Source organism: Gopherus evgoodei, chromosome 4 (assembly GCF_007399415.2).
Source record: "Gopherus evgoodei ecotype Sinaloan lineage chromosome 4, rGopEvg1_v1.p, whole genome shotgun sequence".
Classification (NCBI taxonomy): Eukaryota; Metazoa; Chordata; order Testudines; family Testudinidae; genus Gopherus; species Gopherus evgoodei.
The window spans coordinates 138,474,136-138,494,557 of record NC_044325.1 but is presented as its reverse complement, the minus strand read 5'-3'; the positions used below and the strand labels follow the sequence as shown (position 1 = coordinate 138,494,557).

At 49.1% G+C, this 20,422-nt stretch overlaps 1 protein-coding gene across 5 annotated transcripts; it reads left to right on the top strand.

Moving 5' to 3' along the window:
• Nucleotides 1-2,813: 2,813 nt before the first annotated feature.
• HMGA1 (high mobility group AT-hook 1) lies at nucleotides 2,814-18,890 on the top strand. 5 transcript variants are annotated; one of them, XM_030561351.1, is made up of 6 exons: nucleotides 2,814-2,903; nucleotides 3,109-3,224; nucleotides 10,045-10,153; nucleotides 12,758-12,841; nucleotides 14,512-14,562; nucleotides 18,541-18,890. In XM_030561351.1, the coding sequence occupies exons 3-6, from the start codon at nucleotides 10,052-10,054 to the stop codon at nucleotides 18,595-18,597; spliced, it is 294 nt and encodes a 97-aa protein (XP_030417211.1). In that variant the 5' UTR covers nucleotides 2,814-2,903; nucleotides 3,109-3,224; nucleotides 10,045-10,051; the 3' UTR covers nucleotides 18,598-18,890. The 5 variants fall into 5 exon arrangements, with proteins under 5 accessions (XP_030417211.1, XP_030417213.1, XP_030417214.1 ...); XM_030561353.1 differs by lacking the exon at nucleotides 2,814-2,903 and having other exon boundaries at nucleotides 2,968-3,224; nucleotides 12,761-12,841; XM_030561354.1 differs by lacking the exon at nucleotides 2,814-2,903 and having other exon boundaries at nucleotides 2,968-3,224; nucleotides 18,544-18,890.
• The last annotated feature ends 1,532 nt before the right edge of the window (nucleotides 18,891-20,422 follow it).

Here is a 20,422-nt window from a genome sequence, read left to right as displayed (position 1 = left end):
GAATTCCTCCATGATCCTGTATTTTCCACAGGACATCACTATAATTAAAAACATATATAGAAAAACACTGCATGATGCATTACTGAGCAGTCTCCATTTGATGAATTCATTGAGGGACTATACAGGTGAGTAAAAAATCATCTCTCACACACACACACACACACACACACACACACACACACACACAATCACATTCCTGGATCTAAAAAGAGTGCCTGAAAGGACACATTTTTAAAAAACACATCTCCAGTCAGAATGGCAGCATTTTAAACTCACTTTGCACAGGTGTAAATGATAACACAAATTGCAAAGCAACAGAGAATCAGAGCTGGTACTTCTATTGTGATTTTATTATTTACTGTTGCATAGCACCAGGTGTATTTTTTTAAGTTTCTTACCTGTGTTACTAAAGCTTTATATTATTAAAAAGTAGATTTAAAACAAAAAGCACATCAGAGTGGGCTTGCTTCTCATCTCATCTCCACTGGTGTAAACTGAGATAAACCCCATTATATGGGCTTGATTCTTCTCTCAAATCAGTGTAAATCAGGGGTAACCCACTGAACTCAGTGGAGTTACCTAGTGTAAAACTGGTCTGAGAGGAGAACCACCCCAATATTTACTTTTCCCCATTTGTTTAATTTTTTCCCTGCATTTTTCTATACATTAAAAATAGACTAATCAGTTTCCCTTTCATTTTTAGTCTGTTTCACTTTCCAGCAGCCAGGAACAATATTGTGTGTTTAAATTAGGAACATACAGGGGAATTTGCAAGGGATTTTTTAAATCAAAACAGAAAAGCCAGGATATGTTTTTTTCATTACATATGTATTTGTTTTCTTAAGGTCATGAAAAATATCCTATTCAGAAGATAAGAGCAATTTACAATTTGGCATAACATGTTACATTTTGTATTGGGGAAAAAAAACTCTTATTAAAAACATACTACTCAAATTTAAAAATGTCAGACGTCTGTGCCTAAAGTTAGGCGCCTAAATCTACATTCAGGGCTCTAAGGGTGACGAACTGAGAAACGAGCATTACTGACGTGTAGTCTGACTTGTGATTGGAATTTTCAAAGCAGTCAGAGCGTTAAGCACCCAATTCCCGTTTAATTGCAATTGGAGCTCAATACCTAACTCCTTTAGGTTTTTAAAAAAAAAACTGCTCTGTGTTCCTAAAGGTTTTATGCACTTTTGAAAAGTACTACTACTAGTAGTAGTTGTATTGCATTAGTTCTTCGGAGCCCTAGTCAGGGACCAGGACTCCACTGTGCTAGGTGCTGGCCAAAAATCCTACCCCTCCTTAAGAGTGGCCTGATTTCCAGAGATACTGAGAATCTCCGCTCCCATCCAGATCCATGGCTCAAATCCTGCACTAAATTCTGCATAGGTGAACCTCTGCAGCCACACTGATCTCATTGCAGGCTCAGACCTGGTGAGAGCTGCAGCTACTCAGCACGTCTGAAAATCCAGCTACTTCAATTTAGGTTCCTAAATCTTTATTTGGGAACTTAACCGTAGGCATGCAGATTTGAAAACTTTGGCTCTCAGAAATAGCTCTGCCGTTTCAAAATAACAGGACAACGAAATAACTTTAAAACTAACTGCAGAGTTTGAAACCCAAAGATGGAGTAAGAGCCTGGATGGGAAAATGACCCCCAGAAAAAGAGAAACCGATTCAATTCATTTTCATTATCCAAGCTGGGAGAAATGCAAAACAAACAGACCATAAAGAGGGACAAGTGAATTGGATTTTAAAAATTCTTTCACTTTTAATAGACTAATGCTATAATAACCTAGGTAAAGAAAAGAGTGTTGTTTACAACAATGGTTCTGGGAAAAAAAGTGGGGAGCTGGTGGTCGGGGCTGATCACATGGCACTGGCTTTTCATTATTTCCAGCCATTAAATCACATTAAAATAAGCTAAAAATACATTAAATACACTCTTACTGTACCACATAAGCAATTGCCGTAGCTACTACAAGAATGTCATGAAGTGGCGAACATGGGTCAGAGGTGGGCCTGAACAATCACAGATAGAAGGGAAGATGGCCACAAGACCATCTATTGATATGCAGTCCATGCTGTGAACGAGTTGCCTACATTACAGTATATTGCCCTGATTCTTCATTCATGTACACTGGTGCAAATCAGGAGTAACTGCAGTAAGGGATCATAGTCACATCCCTAGCAAGTTGAAGTTGACTGTATCCCTTCTATAATTATTTATTTCTATTACAGCAGAGCCTAGGAACACCAATCAAAGATCAGTCCCAACTGTGCTGCACAAGCAGGTAACAAAACCAGGTCCTGCCCCCGTTCACGATCAAAGCGATTTTGTATATTTGAAAAAAACAGGAAATGTGTTTTTAAAACTGAGGGCTCAAAGCCACCTGCGAGCATCTCTCTAAAAAATAATAAACAGCACCAGGGGCTCAGAACGACAATGTTCCCACGCTACCTTTCCCCCCACAGTACTACACAGGAATTGTTTCTCCTTTAAACAAAAGAACAATGGGGGGGTTTCTACCCTCTTTTAATATTTATATGTATAAATGACAGCTCTGAAAAATAGTTCTCTTCTTGTCTCCTCCATCTGACCAGGTTTGTTTTGTTAAGGGGGGGAGAGGAGGAGGCGGTTCTTGCTGCTTTTTTGCTACTGCTGTTTTTTTTCCTCTTACCCACTTTCCAACATTGGCTTTAACCACAGCAGTCCTTTTAAATCACCCTTCCCTTCCCCTTCTTTGCATCTTCCCCACCCACTGGTGATGGCGTAGCGTAGCCTCTGCTGGGCTCCACCCCTCAACTGGAAGGGCTTAAAGCTCCCTTTAGCTTAGCCTGCCTGCCCTTATTTAATTTGGAGTGTGATTTTGCTATTTTTAGCAGCTGGATTCCCTCCAGTAAGGCTTGGAGGGTGGTTTTTTTGGGTTTTTTTTTGTCCCTTTCCTATTTCCCCCTCCCCACCCCCCCTCCCCGTGCAAATGATTTTGACCCAGCTTCCTTCCTCTTGGAACAATTTTTTTTATTTATATAAATAAGAGAGCCCTGGCTGGTCTGTATGTGTATGTGAGTGAGTCTCTCTCTTTGCCTGCCTTCTTGTTTCAGATCCGCATTTGCAATCAGCAGCAACCAGAAGGGGGGTTTTGGTTTAATTTGATCACAACACAGACACACAAGGAAAAAAACACACACACCACACAGATCCGAGATCGGGAGCAATTGTGAGTGTCTGGCTTTTTTTTTTTTTTTCGTTTTGTTTTGGGTGGAGATGGGGGGGCGGGTTAGTAAGTTGGTGTTTTGTTTATTTTGATGGTTATTTTGTAGTCGAATGGGCACCTGGGGGGGCAAAAAATCATTTTCAAATTGCAAATAATAATAATGAAGCCTGGTTTTTCGAATGTGCAGAGAGAGGCAAGCAAGGCATGCGGAATAAATATGCCCTTTGCTTTCCTTCTCACCATGCATTGCAGAATGGAAGTGGGGAGGGCTTTTGCTGAGGTTGGGGTAGGCACAATCTGCAAAGCTACCTTCCCTCCCCCTTCTTAATTTTTTTATTATTATTATTAAAGCACCTGATTTGGGAGGGGGAGGGGACTGCTATTTCTTCAGCAGGTCTCCGAGCTGATGGATGGAAGCCCCTCCGGAGACAACAGCTGAGCGCTGGGGAGGAGGAGCAGCAGCAGCGACAGGGGGGTGCCCTGCCAGAGAGCTCAGAGCTTGCAATCGGCTCCGGGCTGCTAGCGGAGTTCGCTCCTGCAGGGCTTGGGTGATGGTGCTGCTCCTGGTTCCCCTGTCCCCCCTTGCGATTTTTGCAAATACGCACACTCCGAGCCGGTTTCATTTTCAAATCGCGCGACAGCACTTTCCTCCACTTATTCATTTTTTTTTTGCATTGCATTTCTGCCAATAGCCAGGCAGAGTTGGGGTGGGTTTCCCCCCTTCTTTTATTTTCAAAGAGCAGGTAGTGCATTGGGCTCGCAAGAAACCCCGCCTCCTCCCGGCCCTTTAAAGGGGCAGATCCCAGAGCCATGTCTCCCCCTCTCCAACCAAGAAGAGACTGTGGTAAATCCACTGCTGTGTTTTGGGGGTGCGGGGGCGGGGGCGGGGGCGGACGCTTTCCTGGGGCTCTGTGCTGTTCGTTATGTAAAGGGGTTGCTTGTTTGCTTGTGTACTTTGGGTGCTGGGCCAGTGTGCAGTGTTCCCGGCATGCTGTGGTGGGCTGATCATACGGCAAGGGGGGGGGTTATTTCTGCAGTGCTGGGGCTCTTTGATTTGCCCATCTGGGGTGGGTGGTGGCTTGTTCAGGGGGAAATAGAGAGCGGGCAGGGAGAAGCTAAGGTGTCTCTCCATAGAGGTGCTTTTGGGGGGGGGGAAGGGAAGTGTCTCTACCAGGAACAATTTGTATAGTGGGGGTGCTGAGAGCTATTGAACCAAACTGTAAACCCTGTATGTGATGGAAACCACTTCAAGCCAGGGGGTGCAGCAGCACCCCCAGTTCCAGCAGCTATGGGCTCTCCCTGGCTCCCAAACTTCCCTTCCAGCTGCGGGCCAGGGCTTGGTTTCATTACGAGTCCAGAGAGGAAGAGATCTGTTGGTCTCTCCTTCTGTCCCGCTTAGGCTCAGGGTAAACTCAATTGCAATCCAAAGGTGTGATGACGGGGCTGGGGAGATACACCATGGCCTTCCCCACCGTAAACCTTACAAGGTTTCTTTCCACTCCCACTCCTTCCTCCTGTAGAGGGGTCTAGACCCTACTCCTGAAGTCAAACCATTCTCGCTGTGGTGGTTTTAATTGTAACCTCTAAGACACAGACTTTCAAAGGATTTATGGTGTTGTCCCTTCCAGGGGTCCCCTGCTTTTTATCATGCTTGTTTTAAGGGATGGCTGCTCTAATAGAGCGGGGGTCTTCAAAGCAGCCCCTTGGAATGTTAGTAAAGTTAGTAGGGAGGGAATTGCATGCGCTTCTTGTCCCGAGCCCCTCCTGTGCTCGTCAATAAAACCAGTTTTTATTTATTTTATCCCTTTGCTGTTGGGACTGCCTGCTCTGTCTTCTGGGTGGTGTCCCTGTGACACTGCTCTGACAAGACTTCTTGGGTGTGTGGCAACTGAGATCTAAGCAAGAGATTGTACCCTGTGGATATTGCTTTTCTTTTGTTGTTAATCTGTGAGGTGGTGACTGGGCTTGGATTGGTGGCGCTAGTGGCTGGTGCAAAGGAACTGTGAAATCAATCTTAAGTGTGGAGATTGGGGAGAGAAGCAAACATTAAGGGTATGGAACAGCTTCCAAATGAGATATTAATAAAACTGGGACTTTTCAGCTTAGAAAAGGGAGGACTAAAAAGAGATATGATAGAGGTCTAAAAAATCGTGACTGGTGTGGAGAAAGTAAATAAGGACATGTTATTTACTCCTTTTCATAACACAAGAACTAGGGGCCCCCAAATGAAATTAATAGGCAGCAGGTTTAAAACAAACAAGGAAGTATTTTTTTCCACACAGCGCACAGTCAACCTGTGTAACTCCTTGCCAGAGGATGCTGTGAAGGCCCAGACCATAACAGGGTTCAAGAAAGAACTAGATTAGTTCATGGAGGATAGGTCCACCCATAGCTATTAGCCAGGATGGGCAGGGATGGTGTCCCTCCCCTTTGTTTGCCAGAAGCTGGGAATGGGCAACAGGGGATGGATCACTTGATGATTTACCTGTTCTGTTCATTCCCTTTGGGACACCTGGCACTGGCCACTGTCAGACGACAGGATACTGGGCTGGATGGACCTTTGGTCTGACCCAGTCTGGCCCTTCTTACAAATGCCATGTTCCTTCCTCAGGTGCCAGCCAGTTGTGTGTGTCTGCTGTGCTTTAACTTCCTGCTTTCCTGGCTGCTGAGGTTTAGGCCAAAGGACAGAGAAACAACCAAGTGATCTGACTAGATCCTCGCACACCCCTGAAGTCTTCTCTTCATAAGCATGAGGCGAGGCCTGGCCTGCTCCTAAAACTTAGGTCGACCTAGTTCACTCGGGGCTGTGAAGAACTGTGTGCCCAGAGCACTGTATGTAGTTAGGTTAACCTACCCCCTGGTGGGAATATGAATGTAGACAGGATTCATCCCTCAACCTAGCTACTGCCTCTTGGGGAGGTGGATGAACCATGCTGATGGAAAAAACTCTTCCCTTGACACAGGCAACATCTACTCTACATCACTAGAGTGACGTGGCTGTAGTGTAGACTCTGCCTTAGACAGGGAAAAGACCTATCACATCCCTGCACAGATATAGGGCCATTTCCGAATCATAGAATCATAGATTATTAGGGTTGGAAGGGACCTCAGAAGATCATCTAGTCCAACCCCCTGCTCAAAGCACGACCAATCCCCAAATGGCACCCTCAAGGGCTGAACTCACAACCCTGGGTTTAGCAGGCCAATGCTCAAACCACTGAGCTATCCCTCCCACCTCATAATCCTGCACTGAGGTTGCCTGTTAGGGCCCCTGCAAAAACTGGCAGGGGGTTCAGCCCAGAGAATCTGCAAATCTCTTCCACATGGGTCCATGCAGCTCTTGAAGGGGTCCATTGGAGGGTAGGGCCATCTACTGAGAGGTTTATGTCTCTAGGATACTTCCTGGCTCTCTTCCCTCCATGCAGGGGCGGCTCCAGGCCCCAGCACGCCAAGCGTGTGCTTGGGGCTGCATGCCATGGGGGGTGCTCTGCCGGTTGCCAGGAGGGCGGCAGGCAGGCAGCCTTCGGAAGCATGCCTGCTGAGGGTCCGCTGGTCCCGCGACTTTGGTGGAGCCGCAGGACCAGCGACTGCCCACCGCAGCATGCCGCCGTGCTTGGGGCAGCGAAATGTCTAGAGCCACCCCTGCCTCCATGGCAACACAGCTCTGCCAAAAACTTCGCTACAGGGTCAGAATGGGGACCAGGAACCCTGAGTTAGCACAGTGGACTGTTTGCTACAGGGCTGAGTCCTGCCCCATGCAGCCCTAGATGAGGGGCTTTTCCAGAAGGCGGAGGTAACTATGTTGTGGGTCCAGCGCTCCCCACACCTGCATGTTCAGGTTTTTAGAGATGGAAGAGAGTGCTCAGAGGATGCATCACATTTGACAAGCGTCCTGACTTCTTAACTGGATACCCAAGTGGCCAAGAATTTTACTTAAAAACAAACCCAACCCAAAACATTGGAACCATGTTTCTGAGGGAGAGAATCCTTGAAGGGCTTTTGGCTGTAATGAGTAATACATAGGGGTGTTTACATGAGGCTGTGGCTTCTGAGGTTTACTTACTTGTGAGTCACTTCCACAACTGAACATGAGCCCATATGTACTGTTTTAAAAACCTAGAAGGTCTGTGCATTCACGATGTGTGTGTGGTTTCCTTGGGCTTTTATCACACTATGCAACTTGTTTAGAAATCTGAACTTCCCAGCTTGGCCATTTCAGACTATAGCAGTGAAGCCCTGCTGAGGACGGCTACATGCCCATCACCGTGGGACAAAAACTGTTGGTGTGAATTTGAGCAAACCAGCCATTGCTGAGGGCAATTGTCTGCAAAGGGGACCTTGTTCGGTTGCTACAGCTGGGAGGGTAGATGGGACTGACCACTGCTTGTTGGATAGAGATTTGTCCCCTCCGAACACAACTTTCAATGTCATTTGAATGGGATCCAGTTGCTGACAACAATTATCATTAAGCACCTGTTTTCCTGGGACATGAGTTCTCCATTGGGGGATTGTGAACATGTTTCAGGGTGTTGCAAACACCCCTTCTTTATAGATGGGAGGAGGGTCCTTGAAACTTTTTTACTACTCTATAAAGTATCCAGATTAACCTTTACCAAGGTGTTAGCTTCCTCGAGCTGGATGGCAGTCCCTTAACTCTAGATGGTCTCACATGGACTACATTAAGGCTTCTCTTGTGATCAGTTGGGGATGAGTTTGCTGACTGCTCTGCCACAGATTTATTCAGACAAACTAATTTAGATGCTAGTGTCACTTGTTTTAGTGAACCCGAAGGCATTTTGCTGGGCGTGGGTTTTGTTTCCTGAATGTTGCTGATCCTTTTGGAATTGGACCCATTCTAGTCACTGCTGACTTGGAGGAGATGTTATTCTGAGCACTGGTGGCCAGTGGCTTAACTGCTAGAAAAATGGACTTATTTTGTTGAGTGTGGTTGGGGGCACACAGAGAATTTAAAGTTGCAGGGAGTCCCTGGTGCATGCAATGTGTGTGTAGGGCACTGCACGGCTTGGGGGAAGGAATTCAGGGGAGCAGCAGCTGTGGAGGGCAGGGGAATCCCAGCTCCACTTCCAGTGCTAGGAGTCACAGCTGGAGACAAGGAGCATGAGAACTCAACAAGGGAGCCAGCTGGGGGTGCTCAGGGGCGCTTCCTTCTGACTGGCTTTAACAGCCGCCTCAAGGTGACCTTTGCACCACTTCTCCCACCCACGGCTCCTCCACAGAGGGTACAGTTTGGCTCCAGTGCTGCAGGGAATTAATTCAGACTAAATATTTTGGGGGCAAGGACAGTCTCTGTACAGCACCTAGCACAATGTCAGGTTGGAACATACTCCCCCTTCCATCCATGTCTCAGCCTGGCAGGATGTGACAATGGATAGTGCAGGATGCATTTTGCTCTGTATCCCTAAGATCTACCTGTGACTGAGAGGGACAGTACAAAGCTGCGGGATAGCATCAAAAGAGCCAGGCACTCTGACTGGATCAAGGTGTGGATCCTGTTGGGGTATTCTTGGGATCAGCATGAGATACACTGGAACTAAAGGCAGGGCTTATAGCAAAGGCACTAGGCTGGGATTTAGAAAATTTGATCCCTGACTACTCAGTGTGCAATCCAGGGCAAGTTTCTTTATCTTTCTACACCTCAGTTGCCCATCTGCCAAGCTTGGGTAAATAATCCTCCTTTTCTCCATCTTATCTTCAGCTGTAAGACAAGGCAGGGCAGGAACTCTTTCTTACTGTTGCACATGTACAACACCCAGGACAGTGGGGACCCTGAACTCAGCAAAACAAACAACAGAAGCATAAATGCCCGCTGGAGTATCTTCTCCAGCAGCCTTAGAGAAGTGTTCCCAAGACAAGAAAGGGGAGCACTGTACAGACCATGGGTTAAAAACTCGATAGGAAGAGGATCAGCCTGGAAGACAGAATTGGTAGCTAGAAAAGCCCTTTGAGGTCCTACTTGACCGTCTCCTACCAAAGCAGGATTATTCCCTGGTGGAGTACTCTGTGCAGCTACTTTTAAGTTCCCTAGGCAATGGGGCTCCTGCCACGTTCCCTTGGGAGACTATTCCATAGCCATCATGCATCTTGCTCTTTTCCTGGTAGCTCTGTCCAATGTGCCTTTACACTCCTCTACCTGTGTAAATAACCAGAGGGTGCATGCAGTGAAGGGTTGCTGGTTAGCACCAGGCATAGCAGGACGGACTCCCTCCACTGAGCACTCCTGACACCCCTGCCATTCCACCCCACCCTGACCTGAGCAGTGGGGTGCGGGGACAACTACATGCAACAGCAGGGCCCAGGCTTTCAAAAGGGGCCTCTGATTTTGGGTACTTGCAGAGAGATGGGCAAAGGGTGAGGCACAAAAACCTTTGTGTTCTGAAGGAAACACTAAGATTACTTGCACTGTTGTGCCCCAAGAAACTTATTGTTGATAGATCCAACACAGGTCATTGTGGGGAAAGAAGGGTGAGAACTGGCAGAGAAGAGTGCACAATTCTGATTGGACATGACAGATGCACTGACCAATGACCTCCCTCAGTTTGTAATTCTGACTGCCAGGACCTGGGTGGCTTTCCCTAGGATACCATAGAATATCAGGGTTGGAAGGGACCTCAGGAGGTCATCTAGTCCCACCCCCTGCTCAAAGCAGGGCCAACACCAACTAAATCAACCACACACGACTCTTCCCTTCTTTGTGCCCCCATTTCCCCATCAGTATCATGGGGCTGATTGTGACCTATATAACAGAGGTCATCTAGACGAGTGTTCTGTACTTACCCTTTCTTCTTCTTTTGTCCTCTGGAAGAAAGACGATGAGCGAATCTAGTGCAAAATCCAGCCAGCCCTTGGCTTCCAAACAGGAGGAGGACGTGTCTGAGAAGAGAGGACGGGGACGACCCAGGAAGAAGCCTCAGGTATGGAGAATTGCTTTCTTCCATGTTCCATGCAGACAGGTCTGTGGGGAGGAAAGGAAAAAATGAGGCATCTCCATGACTGACCTGCCACCTGGGAGGCATCACCCATCTAGCACCTTCTGGTGGTTACAGCCAAGGACTGGGAGTCAGGGCTCCTGGGTTCTCTCCCAACTCTGCCACTGCCTTACAATGTTGGCAGCCTGGGGCAAGTTTCTTAACTTGTGATCTGCAAAATGAGGCTACTCCCAGCATCAGAGAGTGCTGAATCTATGCTTATTGAGATTTCATCCCAAGATCTAGCATGGGGCAAAGCAATAGGTAAGATTAAATTCTGGCTTCCAAGCTGGGCCAGAAGGATTTAGGAGGCAAGGTCAAAAGGCAACACAAAGGCACAAACAGAAGGAAATTTCAGTGAAGAGTAACATTTACCCTAGGGATGAACAGAACAGAACAAAATGAGGTTTCACCTAAGGTACTTACTGACATTAAGAATCATGCCATATGTCCAATTTCTAGACATTAGGCTCACCACCATGGAAGCAAATACATGCATAGCTTGTCTCCTGATACCAACTTATAAACCCCGACTCTTTGCTACACGTGAACAGCAGAGACCCCCTGGAACTTCTTAGAGAGTATGAGTTTGCCAAACTATCCTCCCTCTCAGCTGCTCTCCTCTCCCCCAGTGGCGGCTGCATTTCTGGAGGTGTAGTTGTGGAGTCACTTAGTTATATAAACATTATGGTCTTCTCCTTGCTATGCCCAAAGTGTCCTCAGGAAACTCCAGCTAAGTAAAGGCGATGGTAACAAGATGACCTTAGAGGCTTTAGTTATAGCAGGGAAACTTACAAAAAAAAATAAATAAATAAAGAATTCCACCAGTTCTGCCTCTAGTTCAGTTGAACTGAGGGGAGTCCTAATATAGACAAGATTTCTGCAGCTGAATCAAGTTTTATGATCATGGTAGTTAAACCTGCTGAAAAGCAGGTTTCATTGACTGAAAAACACCAAAGCTGCCTTGTCTGCACTGGTCAGTCCTGCTGAACCAGTGGGAATTTTGTTTGTATAAGTTTCTGTCATGTAAGGCCCAGGCACTAACTCTGATTTCTCTGCTCACTGTCGTACAGCCAACACACTTAGTTAGCCAACTATTTATAACTCGTAGCAGGACCTGAAAGATGATGGGCTACACCTGCGGGGAAGGGAGAATTCCCCTGCCCATCACCTGGAACTGCAGCAGTTAACTAGCAATCTATGATCCCCTTAAACTTTAAGACTAATTGGGTTCAGCTGAGGATGGTCTAGTGCCTATGCAGATGAGGGTCTCAAAGCATTTTGCTAAGCAGGCATGTTACAGTGGCAACCACAGGGCATACAGCAGGTCAGTGGCAAAGCTAGGAAGGGAATCCAGGTGTTCCAATTCCCACTTAGTGTTCTAACCACTGGAAAGTGTCATTCCTCTGTTCCCTTTATTGTTGCATTATTACCTTAAGCATAAACCCAGGGAGCTGGGGAAGCACAGGAAATTGTGAGCACATCTCATTTGGGAGCTTAACTCTGCTCTCAGCCATTGCAGTTTCTCCACATTCACACCAGCCTAACCAAGATCAGCAACTGGCCCTTGGTATCAATCTTTTAACTGCCAGGAGCCAGCTGATTCCACCTCCTTCCTCTTCCGGCTGGTGGAATATCTGCCTAGCAGGGCTCGGATTGGTGGGGGGAGGCAGTCACTCTGTGGAGGTGGGGGCAGGGCTGCGGGTGTTGGATTACTGGTTTGCTAATAGCTGCAGCTATAAACGGAAAGTGCCTGGGTATTAGAAACTGTAGCAGTGACACCGGAATAATGCATAATTCACAAGATTGTTTTTCGTATGAGTCTCCAGGTGTTGGAATTTCAGAGTAGTCTCTCCTGGGCTTTGGGCTCTTGGGTTAACTGTTTTATTGTTAAAGGGAGACATCCCAGGGCCCACTCCAAAAATCAGCCCCATGGCGTTCTCCCTTACGTCTCCAAATCTGGGAGGAAAAGCAGCCTCTTCTCGGAAGGTTCATGCCTTTCCTCCCCCCCGACCACCACCAATGGCCTGTTCCATCAGAAGTCCAGGTAGCCCCCGTCTGCTTTGTCCCACATCCCTCCTGGGCGCAGCGTGACAGGTGCATTCTGTCCACAGCAGAGTGCGTCACCTGAAAGCAGAGCTAGTCTAAGTGCAGGCCCTCTGTGGCCATCGGTTCGTTTTGAATTCCCACAGCCCTTGGAAACTACAGGTCCCAGCATGCATTGTTTGCTCTTGATCTGCCTCTGCTGCAATGCAAACACTAGCCAGGTGTTTTGGTTGGCATCTGTGTATTAAGATTGAGGGGGGCGGGTGCAGTGCCGTGCTGTGGGCATTTCCATAACAGAGGCCCTATGATATGCATGCTTCTTCAATGCCGGGACTCTGATTTATTTTGTTTTGCTGGGATTCCTTCGTGCTCTTGGGTGCACTGGGATCCCACTTGGATGGGCAAGTGGGCTGTGAATGGACTGTGCTTGCCCCAGCCCTGACTCTCGGCGCTAATCACTGCAGATCTGGGTATCTGCTGACAAGTCCTGTCCTTTGTCCCCAGCAGGAACCCAGCGAGGCACCAACCCCCAAGAGACCACGTGGCAGACCAAAGGGGAGCAAAAACAAGGCCACTTCTAAAGGCAGGGTAGGTATGGGGTGGGAGAGGGAAAACCACATGACCTTCCCCATCCACTGCTTCTTAATGGCCATTTAAGATTGAAGTGACTCTTTGGCATTTGGGCACTGGAGCCTGGGGGTGTCTGGTCACAAGATGTCCCTCTCCCTTGGATTTCTTGGCATCCACAGGATTTCTGTTCTGGGAAGCTGGAGGTGACGGAACTTCCTGCATGCAGTGGGCTCAGTGGTGAGATTTCTAGCCCAGCTGTGCAGACAGACAGGGTTTGGACCAGACGAATGGGCATCCAGATTTTTGCAGGTGGCCTCTCCCCCGCCCCTGCCATCACCAATACAGACCCCAGGAACTCCTCATTAAAGGAAGTCAATGATCACTGATGCTTGTGTGGAGAGGTAGTGGGTGGAGGAACATGAGGGTCCCTTGGACTCATCACGTGAAGCCATTTGCATCCAAGTGGGACAGCTGGTGACATTTTGTTTCTCGGTGTCGGCGTAAGCGGCATCGAGGCAGCTGGGGTTTGGATGGCCGAGAATGGGCAGGGAAAGATTAGGACCTCCTGCAGGGAGGAAAATGGCGGTGGAGCAGGGAAAGCTCTTACCATAGACTCTGGGCTGCGATCAGCTGGACGAGGGGAGGGCTCACACCCCATCTTCTGTTTAACGGCAGCCTTGAGCATCCCACCATTATTCTAGCCAGCTGCAAATGGCGGATGGGCCCCAAAGGAATGGTGTGGGGCAGAGGATAGAAAGAGGCTCCTTTCTGAGCGCATCCATCCAGACCCAGACTCTGTAGCTGTGGTCAGTCATGTGCTTGCTCCTGGCCGTTGCTGTGCATGTGCTCCCTGACTCTCAGCCCCTGACAGGGAAGGAGTTCAAGAGGGGAGTGGTTCCAGAGGGATATTTTCCCCCAGTAAATGGGAAGGTTACATTGGAAGGGGGAGGTGAGAGTTGGGACACCTGGGTTCTATTCCTGCTGTGTGGGACCTTGGGCAAGTTACTTTCTCCTGTGCCTCGGTTTGCCCACCTGTAAGATGGGAATAAGGATACCCATCACACAGGACTGGCAGGAGGTGGGTGGACAGTTTTGAGATCCTTGCTTCATAGAAGGATAAAGTCTTATAGGTAAGGTGATACTTGGGGAGGAATCTGTGGCAGCAGTGACTTAGCAGCAGTGTGCTGGTTCTCTCAGGGTCACGTGTGTGTTAGGGAGGGGGATGAGGTTTCAAGCTCCCTTCAGGCCCCCCAGGAAGTCTTTGAGGACAGACTGTATAAATGACAGAGTATGAGACATCGCTGGGAAGGGAGGGGTAGAGATATACAGAGGGTTCGTGTGATATGTGTGTGTGTTTGTGTTTTAAAGCTGTTTTGAAAACATGCGACTCATATCCTGCAAATTTCTGAGTCATGGGGCTGTGGCCCGGCCATCAAATGCTGGAAAATAACTCTGATGGGGGGGAGGGTACGGGGGGGGGGGGAGGGATCTAGCCCCTGGGGCCATCTTTGTGTCCAGCAGCCAAAGGGCAGCCTGGGAACTGCCACTTGTTTGACGAGTTTGACAAGGTGAGGTATAAGACATCTGAGCTAAAAGACAATAGAAATCAAAGATTTCCAGGGACGGAGGCGACGAGGGGGTCTTTCTTCAGTCCCCTCTGTGGATTTAAAAGTTCTCTCTGTGTTTAGAAAGCTGCAGTAACACCTGGGAGGAAACCTCGAGGCCGACCCAAAAAATCAGTAAGTGGAACCTTCCTATCCTAATTGTTCTCCGGGGCCCAATTCTGCCAGGTGCTGAGCCCCCTCTCCTCCCAGTGAATGGAGAGCATGCAGCGCCTCACAGGATCAGGCCCTTGCACAAATGCAAGGTGAGGAAAGAGGCCTGCTTCTTGCAGGGAGGAAGCCAGTCTCAAGGGGGGTGGGATCAAGAGGAGTAGCATGAAACTCTGAGCCTCTTGTGTCCTGGAGGAATCACAGTGACTGCAGTCTGGGTGCACCACACTGCAGATGGATGGCTTCGCCTCTGTGCTGTAATAAGAGCTGGTCTCTGTTCTTGGGGCTTTCCAGGTGGTGGTGGGCTAATGAATGTACTGACCCTGGCTAGTCTGCATGGATATCAGTGCTCACAAATTGCTACACTCCATGCCATAGCCCTTGTACTGCTGATGGGAATTCTCCCTTTGCACCGAAAGCTGGGTCTGCGATCTGTCTCTTCTGTCGTTGTGAATTTCCATGAGAACCATGCGGTTCGACATGGTCCCACCCTCATTTGACTACTTTGCAACCACAGCAGCACCACAGAGAGTGGAAGGGGCTGAGGTGCAAGGAGCTGCATCTCTGTGCTGGACATTGGCAGCACGCGCCGTGCTCTGATCGAGCAGTGGGCATGCGGTTGTGTCTTGGTACTGGAAGCTCCTCAGGACCTGTGCTAAAATATAGCATGGGGGATGCAACCAAATCTAGGGGCTGGAAGTTCCTAAGGCTGCGGCATCGAAGTAGCAGGGTTGCAGTCCTACGTCCATGCCAGATGTCCTTGGAAACTGCACTGTGATACACCTTAGGGGTGTGATGCAATATACTGTGGTCAAGGGGACACAGTCACATCCTGGTGCCGGATGATGCCTGGCGGAGTACAGCGAGGGGACGGGTGTCTCAGGGGGGTGTCAGAGGGGTTCCTGGTGGGTAAACTGTAATACAGGAGGTGGCAATCCGCCTCTCTGTGGTCCATGACAACTTTAAATGGCTGTAATTAGCTCAGTGTTCTTTCCCTGCTCCCCGGAGTGACTAACAGGAAGTGGCTTGTTCTCTTCAACTAGCTGGCACAGGCCTGCCCAAGGCTTTGTGGTGTGTTACCAGGGTGGCATTCCTGCAGAGTGAGTGTGCAGCAAATTCCCTCTGCCCCCATACATTGCTCCTCTTGCTTCCCTTTCCCAGCCACTGAGGTTCTCTGGCTGTCACAGACCCTCCTGCAGTGCCTGGCAGTCTGAGCTTCTCCCAGCAGCACCCCGCCCCAGCAGCGATAAGCTACTGCAGCCGCCCCACCCTTCCCCTGCTGTAAACTGCTATCTGCTGCCCTAGGGAGCTCTCTGCTGGCTCCCTGAGCTCTGCAGAACCATGGTTTTCTTGCTTCTTTCCAGGTTAAGGCGGCACTGCCTGCCTCTTCCGCTGGATCCCCTTGTACAGCCAGCTTGGATAGCCTGGCAACTTGGGGCACTCTGTAAACAGTACTTGGATTCCTCCCACCTTCCCCCAACTGCCCCATGGGTTCCTCTGCATCCCACCAGCCCCCTGAGGATTTCAGTCTTTGCTGTCTCCAGCCGCCACCTTCAGTTTTCCCTTTCTTTGTACACCCGCTAAATTCCTCCCTGGTGTAATTCCATTCAAGCTAAGCATTACGTTGCTGTCAGGGTCACATTGCATAGCAGACCCCCCCCCCATCTCAGGCTCAGCATGTTGTAGCCTCAACCCTTGGCAAAAGCATCTTTGCTAAATGTGCCATGCTCACCCGCTGCTGGTTGGCTGTAATGACCCCACATTCAGAGAAGGGGAGGGAGCCTGGATAGTTGGTTTCCAATATCCTGCACCAATGCTGCGAGATGCTGCCGCTTGCCACCAGATTTGGAGGGGTCTCCTAAATGCAGCTTTGAAGGGAGTTTGTCTGGAAACGCAGACAAGGGATAACAACATATATGGTGCACAGTGCACTTGGCTGCTCGCTCTTCAAGACGTAGGTTCGAATCCCAGCTTGCATAGCAAGAGGGGAAGACTTGCTCTAGCCTGACTGGTAGAAAAATGCCTGTCTTGTCAAATTCTAGAACCATCCCTGGCTGAATGAGGCCGGAAATGGGAACAGCAAAGATCTAGAGTGAGATGCATTCATAAAAACCACAAGGACTGTTATGATCTAGTCTGGGCTCCTGCACAACACAGAACACAAGTGTCCCCAGCATTCCTGTGCGGTGAAGGGAGGGGATTGGGGTGCTTTGCCCTAGCATGAGCAGCTGGGGGCTGGGCTGGCACTGCAGGAGTCTAGTGCAAAGCTGCATCGCTGAAACTTGCACAATCCCTCATTCACTGCTATTCTAGAACAAACATAAGAATGGCCACACTGGGTCAGAGCAAAGGTCCCTCTAGTCCAGGATCCTGTTTTCCAGTGCCAGGTGCTTCAGAGGGAAGGAACAGAACAGGTAATCGTCAAGTGATCCACCAAGCTCACCTCAAATTATTTTTACAGTGTCTTTGGCTTTGAAATCTGCAAATTCCTTTGCAGGCGCTCCTGGGGAGCTGTTACCTAAACACCTGAAATTCTCCAAGTGAAACCAATGTCTAAACTGAAAACGACTTGGCCTGCAAGCAGGGCCTTGGGTTCGTACAGCTGCAGGATTTTCTAGCCGGCTTCCTCACTCCCCAGGTGGGGCTGCCAAACCCCTTTTTCTATTCTGGGTTGTCCTGGCATGCTGGTTAACCACAATCCGCTTCCCAGGAGCGGAGAAGGGTTAACCAGGGCCCATGCCTCACTTCCTTCCTTCGCTAAGTGAGAAGGTCTGTGTCACTGGAACACTTTGTATGGAATTGGCAGCCGCTTTCCATGCCGGCTTCAATGGTTTATTTTTTTATGAATGAAACACGAGGAAGTGGAGGTTGCTGACTCATGGCTGAGTGTGAGGGTGACTCAGACTGTTTTGAGAGCGTGCGTGTCTCTTTAAAGAGAGCCAGGCGGAGGAGTGCGTTTCAAGGAATGCCTTCGCTCCGGTTCATGCCATTGCTATGGCACTCAGCCCAGGGGTTCCTGCCAGCAGTGCTGACACCTGCCCCCTGTCTTGCAAGTTTGGGAGGTGGGGTGAGTAAGGGAGGGTGCTGCACTCCCGAGTGGGTGAACAGAGGTCCATTGCAAAAGAGGGAGGAAGAGCACAGTTGGTCTTACCGGGCATGTTGAGATTCCAGCTGCTACTGTGGTCCCCTCTTGTGGCCTCTGGGAAGCACTGCAGCTAGCCACTGGATATGTTTTTTGTTGGGCTATTCACGTCCATGAAAGTTACTAGTGTTGAGTATTTCTGCTATGGCCGAGGCTAAAGACCTACTCAGGACCAGGGCCCCAGGGTGCACACTACCACATTAATACCTGAGATTGGCCCTGCCACCATTAGCCAGCACAGGTGTTTCTCCCTGAGGACAGGAACCAGAATTCATTACAGGGGCCCATTGGAGACACAGATTTGGGGTGTCTCCTTGGCAGAGGTGCTATGGTCCAATGCTAAGAGCAGGGCGCCAAGCATCAGGATTCTTCCATGTTCAGTTGCTAGCCACCACCAAGTATGGCACGACCTTGGTTATGTGACTCTGTCCCTAACTCACTTTTTAATCTGTAGCTCTCAAAGCACTTTCCAAAGTCAGGCAGGTGCCCTTATCCTCATTTCCCAGGTATGGCAACCCGGGCAAAGAGGCGGAGTCAAAGTCACTGTGGCAATGCTGGGACTAGTTCGGATCTGTGCCTTGGAGTGGAGAGAGTTCCAAGCACCGGCTGGGCCTGGCGGTGCTTGGGAACTTGATTTGAAGTTAAATCTGGTTAGGGCTCCACTCAAAGGCCGTTGAGTATTTTAAACATACAGAGTCATCAAGGGGCATGTTTAAAGAGGGCTGTCTCTTTAATGGTGCACTAGACATGACGTAGGTTCGTACGCTGACCTGGAGCTACCTCACTCCTCCCTTCTCTTACAGCAGAAGGACGAAGAGGAGGTGAATGTTTCGCAGGAGTCATCCGAAGAGGAGCAGTGAAAATGCTTGAACCCCGCACTACCTCATCATACAACTTAACCAATTTCTCGTCAAGTTCTTGGACTGAGGAAGGAACGAAACAAAACAAAACAAAAATCCTTGGTGGGTTTTTTTTTCTCCTCCGCCCCCCTGCACAACTTTCTCACACTCAAACAGCAGCAGCGCTGGAATAGCGATCAAACCGACGGAGCGGCCGTCGCACTCGCTGACGGACGCTGTTAACTCGAAGAGGGAGAATGGGCTCTGTTGTTTCTCTTTCTTAGTGGACAGGGTTAAAATTTAGCCTACTGGTTTGTGTAGTTTCTTTTATTCCTAGTGAAATTTACTGAGGGAAGGCTCCTGTAGAACAGTTGCATTAATGTTTTGTTTTATTTTTTTTCCACACACACTTCTTGGTAGGGAAAGGAGGGGAGGGGGCTGCTTATGGCTGTCTATATTTTAGTTTTCTTTTTTAAACTACAGTAGTTGAGGACAGATCTGTCAAAGCCCCCCCCATCCCCACACACACACCCATTTTCCCTGCTGCACCCCTTATCTCCACTTTGCACAGAAGCTGCCGCCAGCATGCAATTGAGAGGGGTTTCTCCCTGCAGCCCTGAGAGGGGAGCCAAGATCCATGGGGAGGTTTATCTGACAGGGCTGGCTGAGCACCACTCCCTCCGATCGTCTCAAACTCCCTTGTCACTCACAGCGACAGAACTGTCTGATGCTTCCCCAGCTTCCTCCTATTTCCCACGGCTCTGATGTTCTGGCCCACCCTCCTCAGCTGCTGGCCTTGCGGGGAAGATTTGAAGGTGGAGACCTCGAGGCTGCCCTTCGGGCTTTTAGGTCCCCTAATTGAGAGAGCTTGAAGGGAGCTCCCTCTCCTGTTCAGCTCCGGCCGAGCTCCCCAAAGCCCTGTGCTGACCTAGGGGAACCATCACCCTTGTCATTTTCCCCTTTGGGCCCAGCAGCAGAGCAGGACTATGCATTACAATCACTTTGGGGGTAAGCTTCCATGGCTGGCTGCATGAGGGACTCTGAGCCGCAGCTACGTGTTAACGGTTTGTTTCAGTTCAGCCAAGGCATGTTCTGTTAGAACTGATGTGTGATCACACCCAGCATGCAGAGCCCCACTGTGGGAATATGCCACAAGATAGGGCTCTAGAGCAATGGCCAGGGATTCAGGAGACCTGAGTTCTATTCCTGACTCTGCTGCTGGCCTGCTGGCTGACCCACGGCAAGTCACATCACCTGTGTGCCTCAGTTTTCCCATCTGTAAAAGGGGGATAATGATACCAACTGCCTTTGTAAAGTGCTGGGAGAGCTACAGATGAAAACTGCTATGCAAGAGCTAGGTGTTACCATCACATGCATTTTGAAGGACTCCTAGACATGCCTACAGTGCATCCTACTGGTGATAGAGCAGTCCCCTCCTTGCAGTCAGAAGGGTGGCACAGCTGGGGCTTGATGTTGGAGCACAGAGCAGACACATGATACAGGGACCAGCTGGCAGTCAGATTCACCCCAGCCCCTACAGGTGACCAGTGCACAATCGCAAACCTGGAAGCAGGGCACAGCCAGATTTGTCTGCATTACGCTGGGGCAGAGATTAAAACTGACCTGCTGCCATCCTGAGAGAACCTTTAAGACTCAATGCTCAAGAACAATTGCCCTTTTGTTTTAAGTTACAAAGTCCAGCCATCCCTTTCTCTCTTATTACAGAAGCACTAATGCTTTTTGCATCCCTCCTTCCAGCTTACAACAGCAGACTTCCCTCTCGGCAGAAGACCAAACCCCCCACAACACACAATAGACGTAACACTGCACCGTTAGCTGCCTTTTC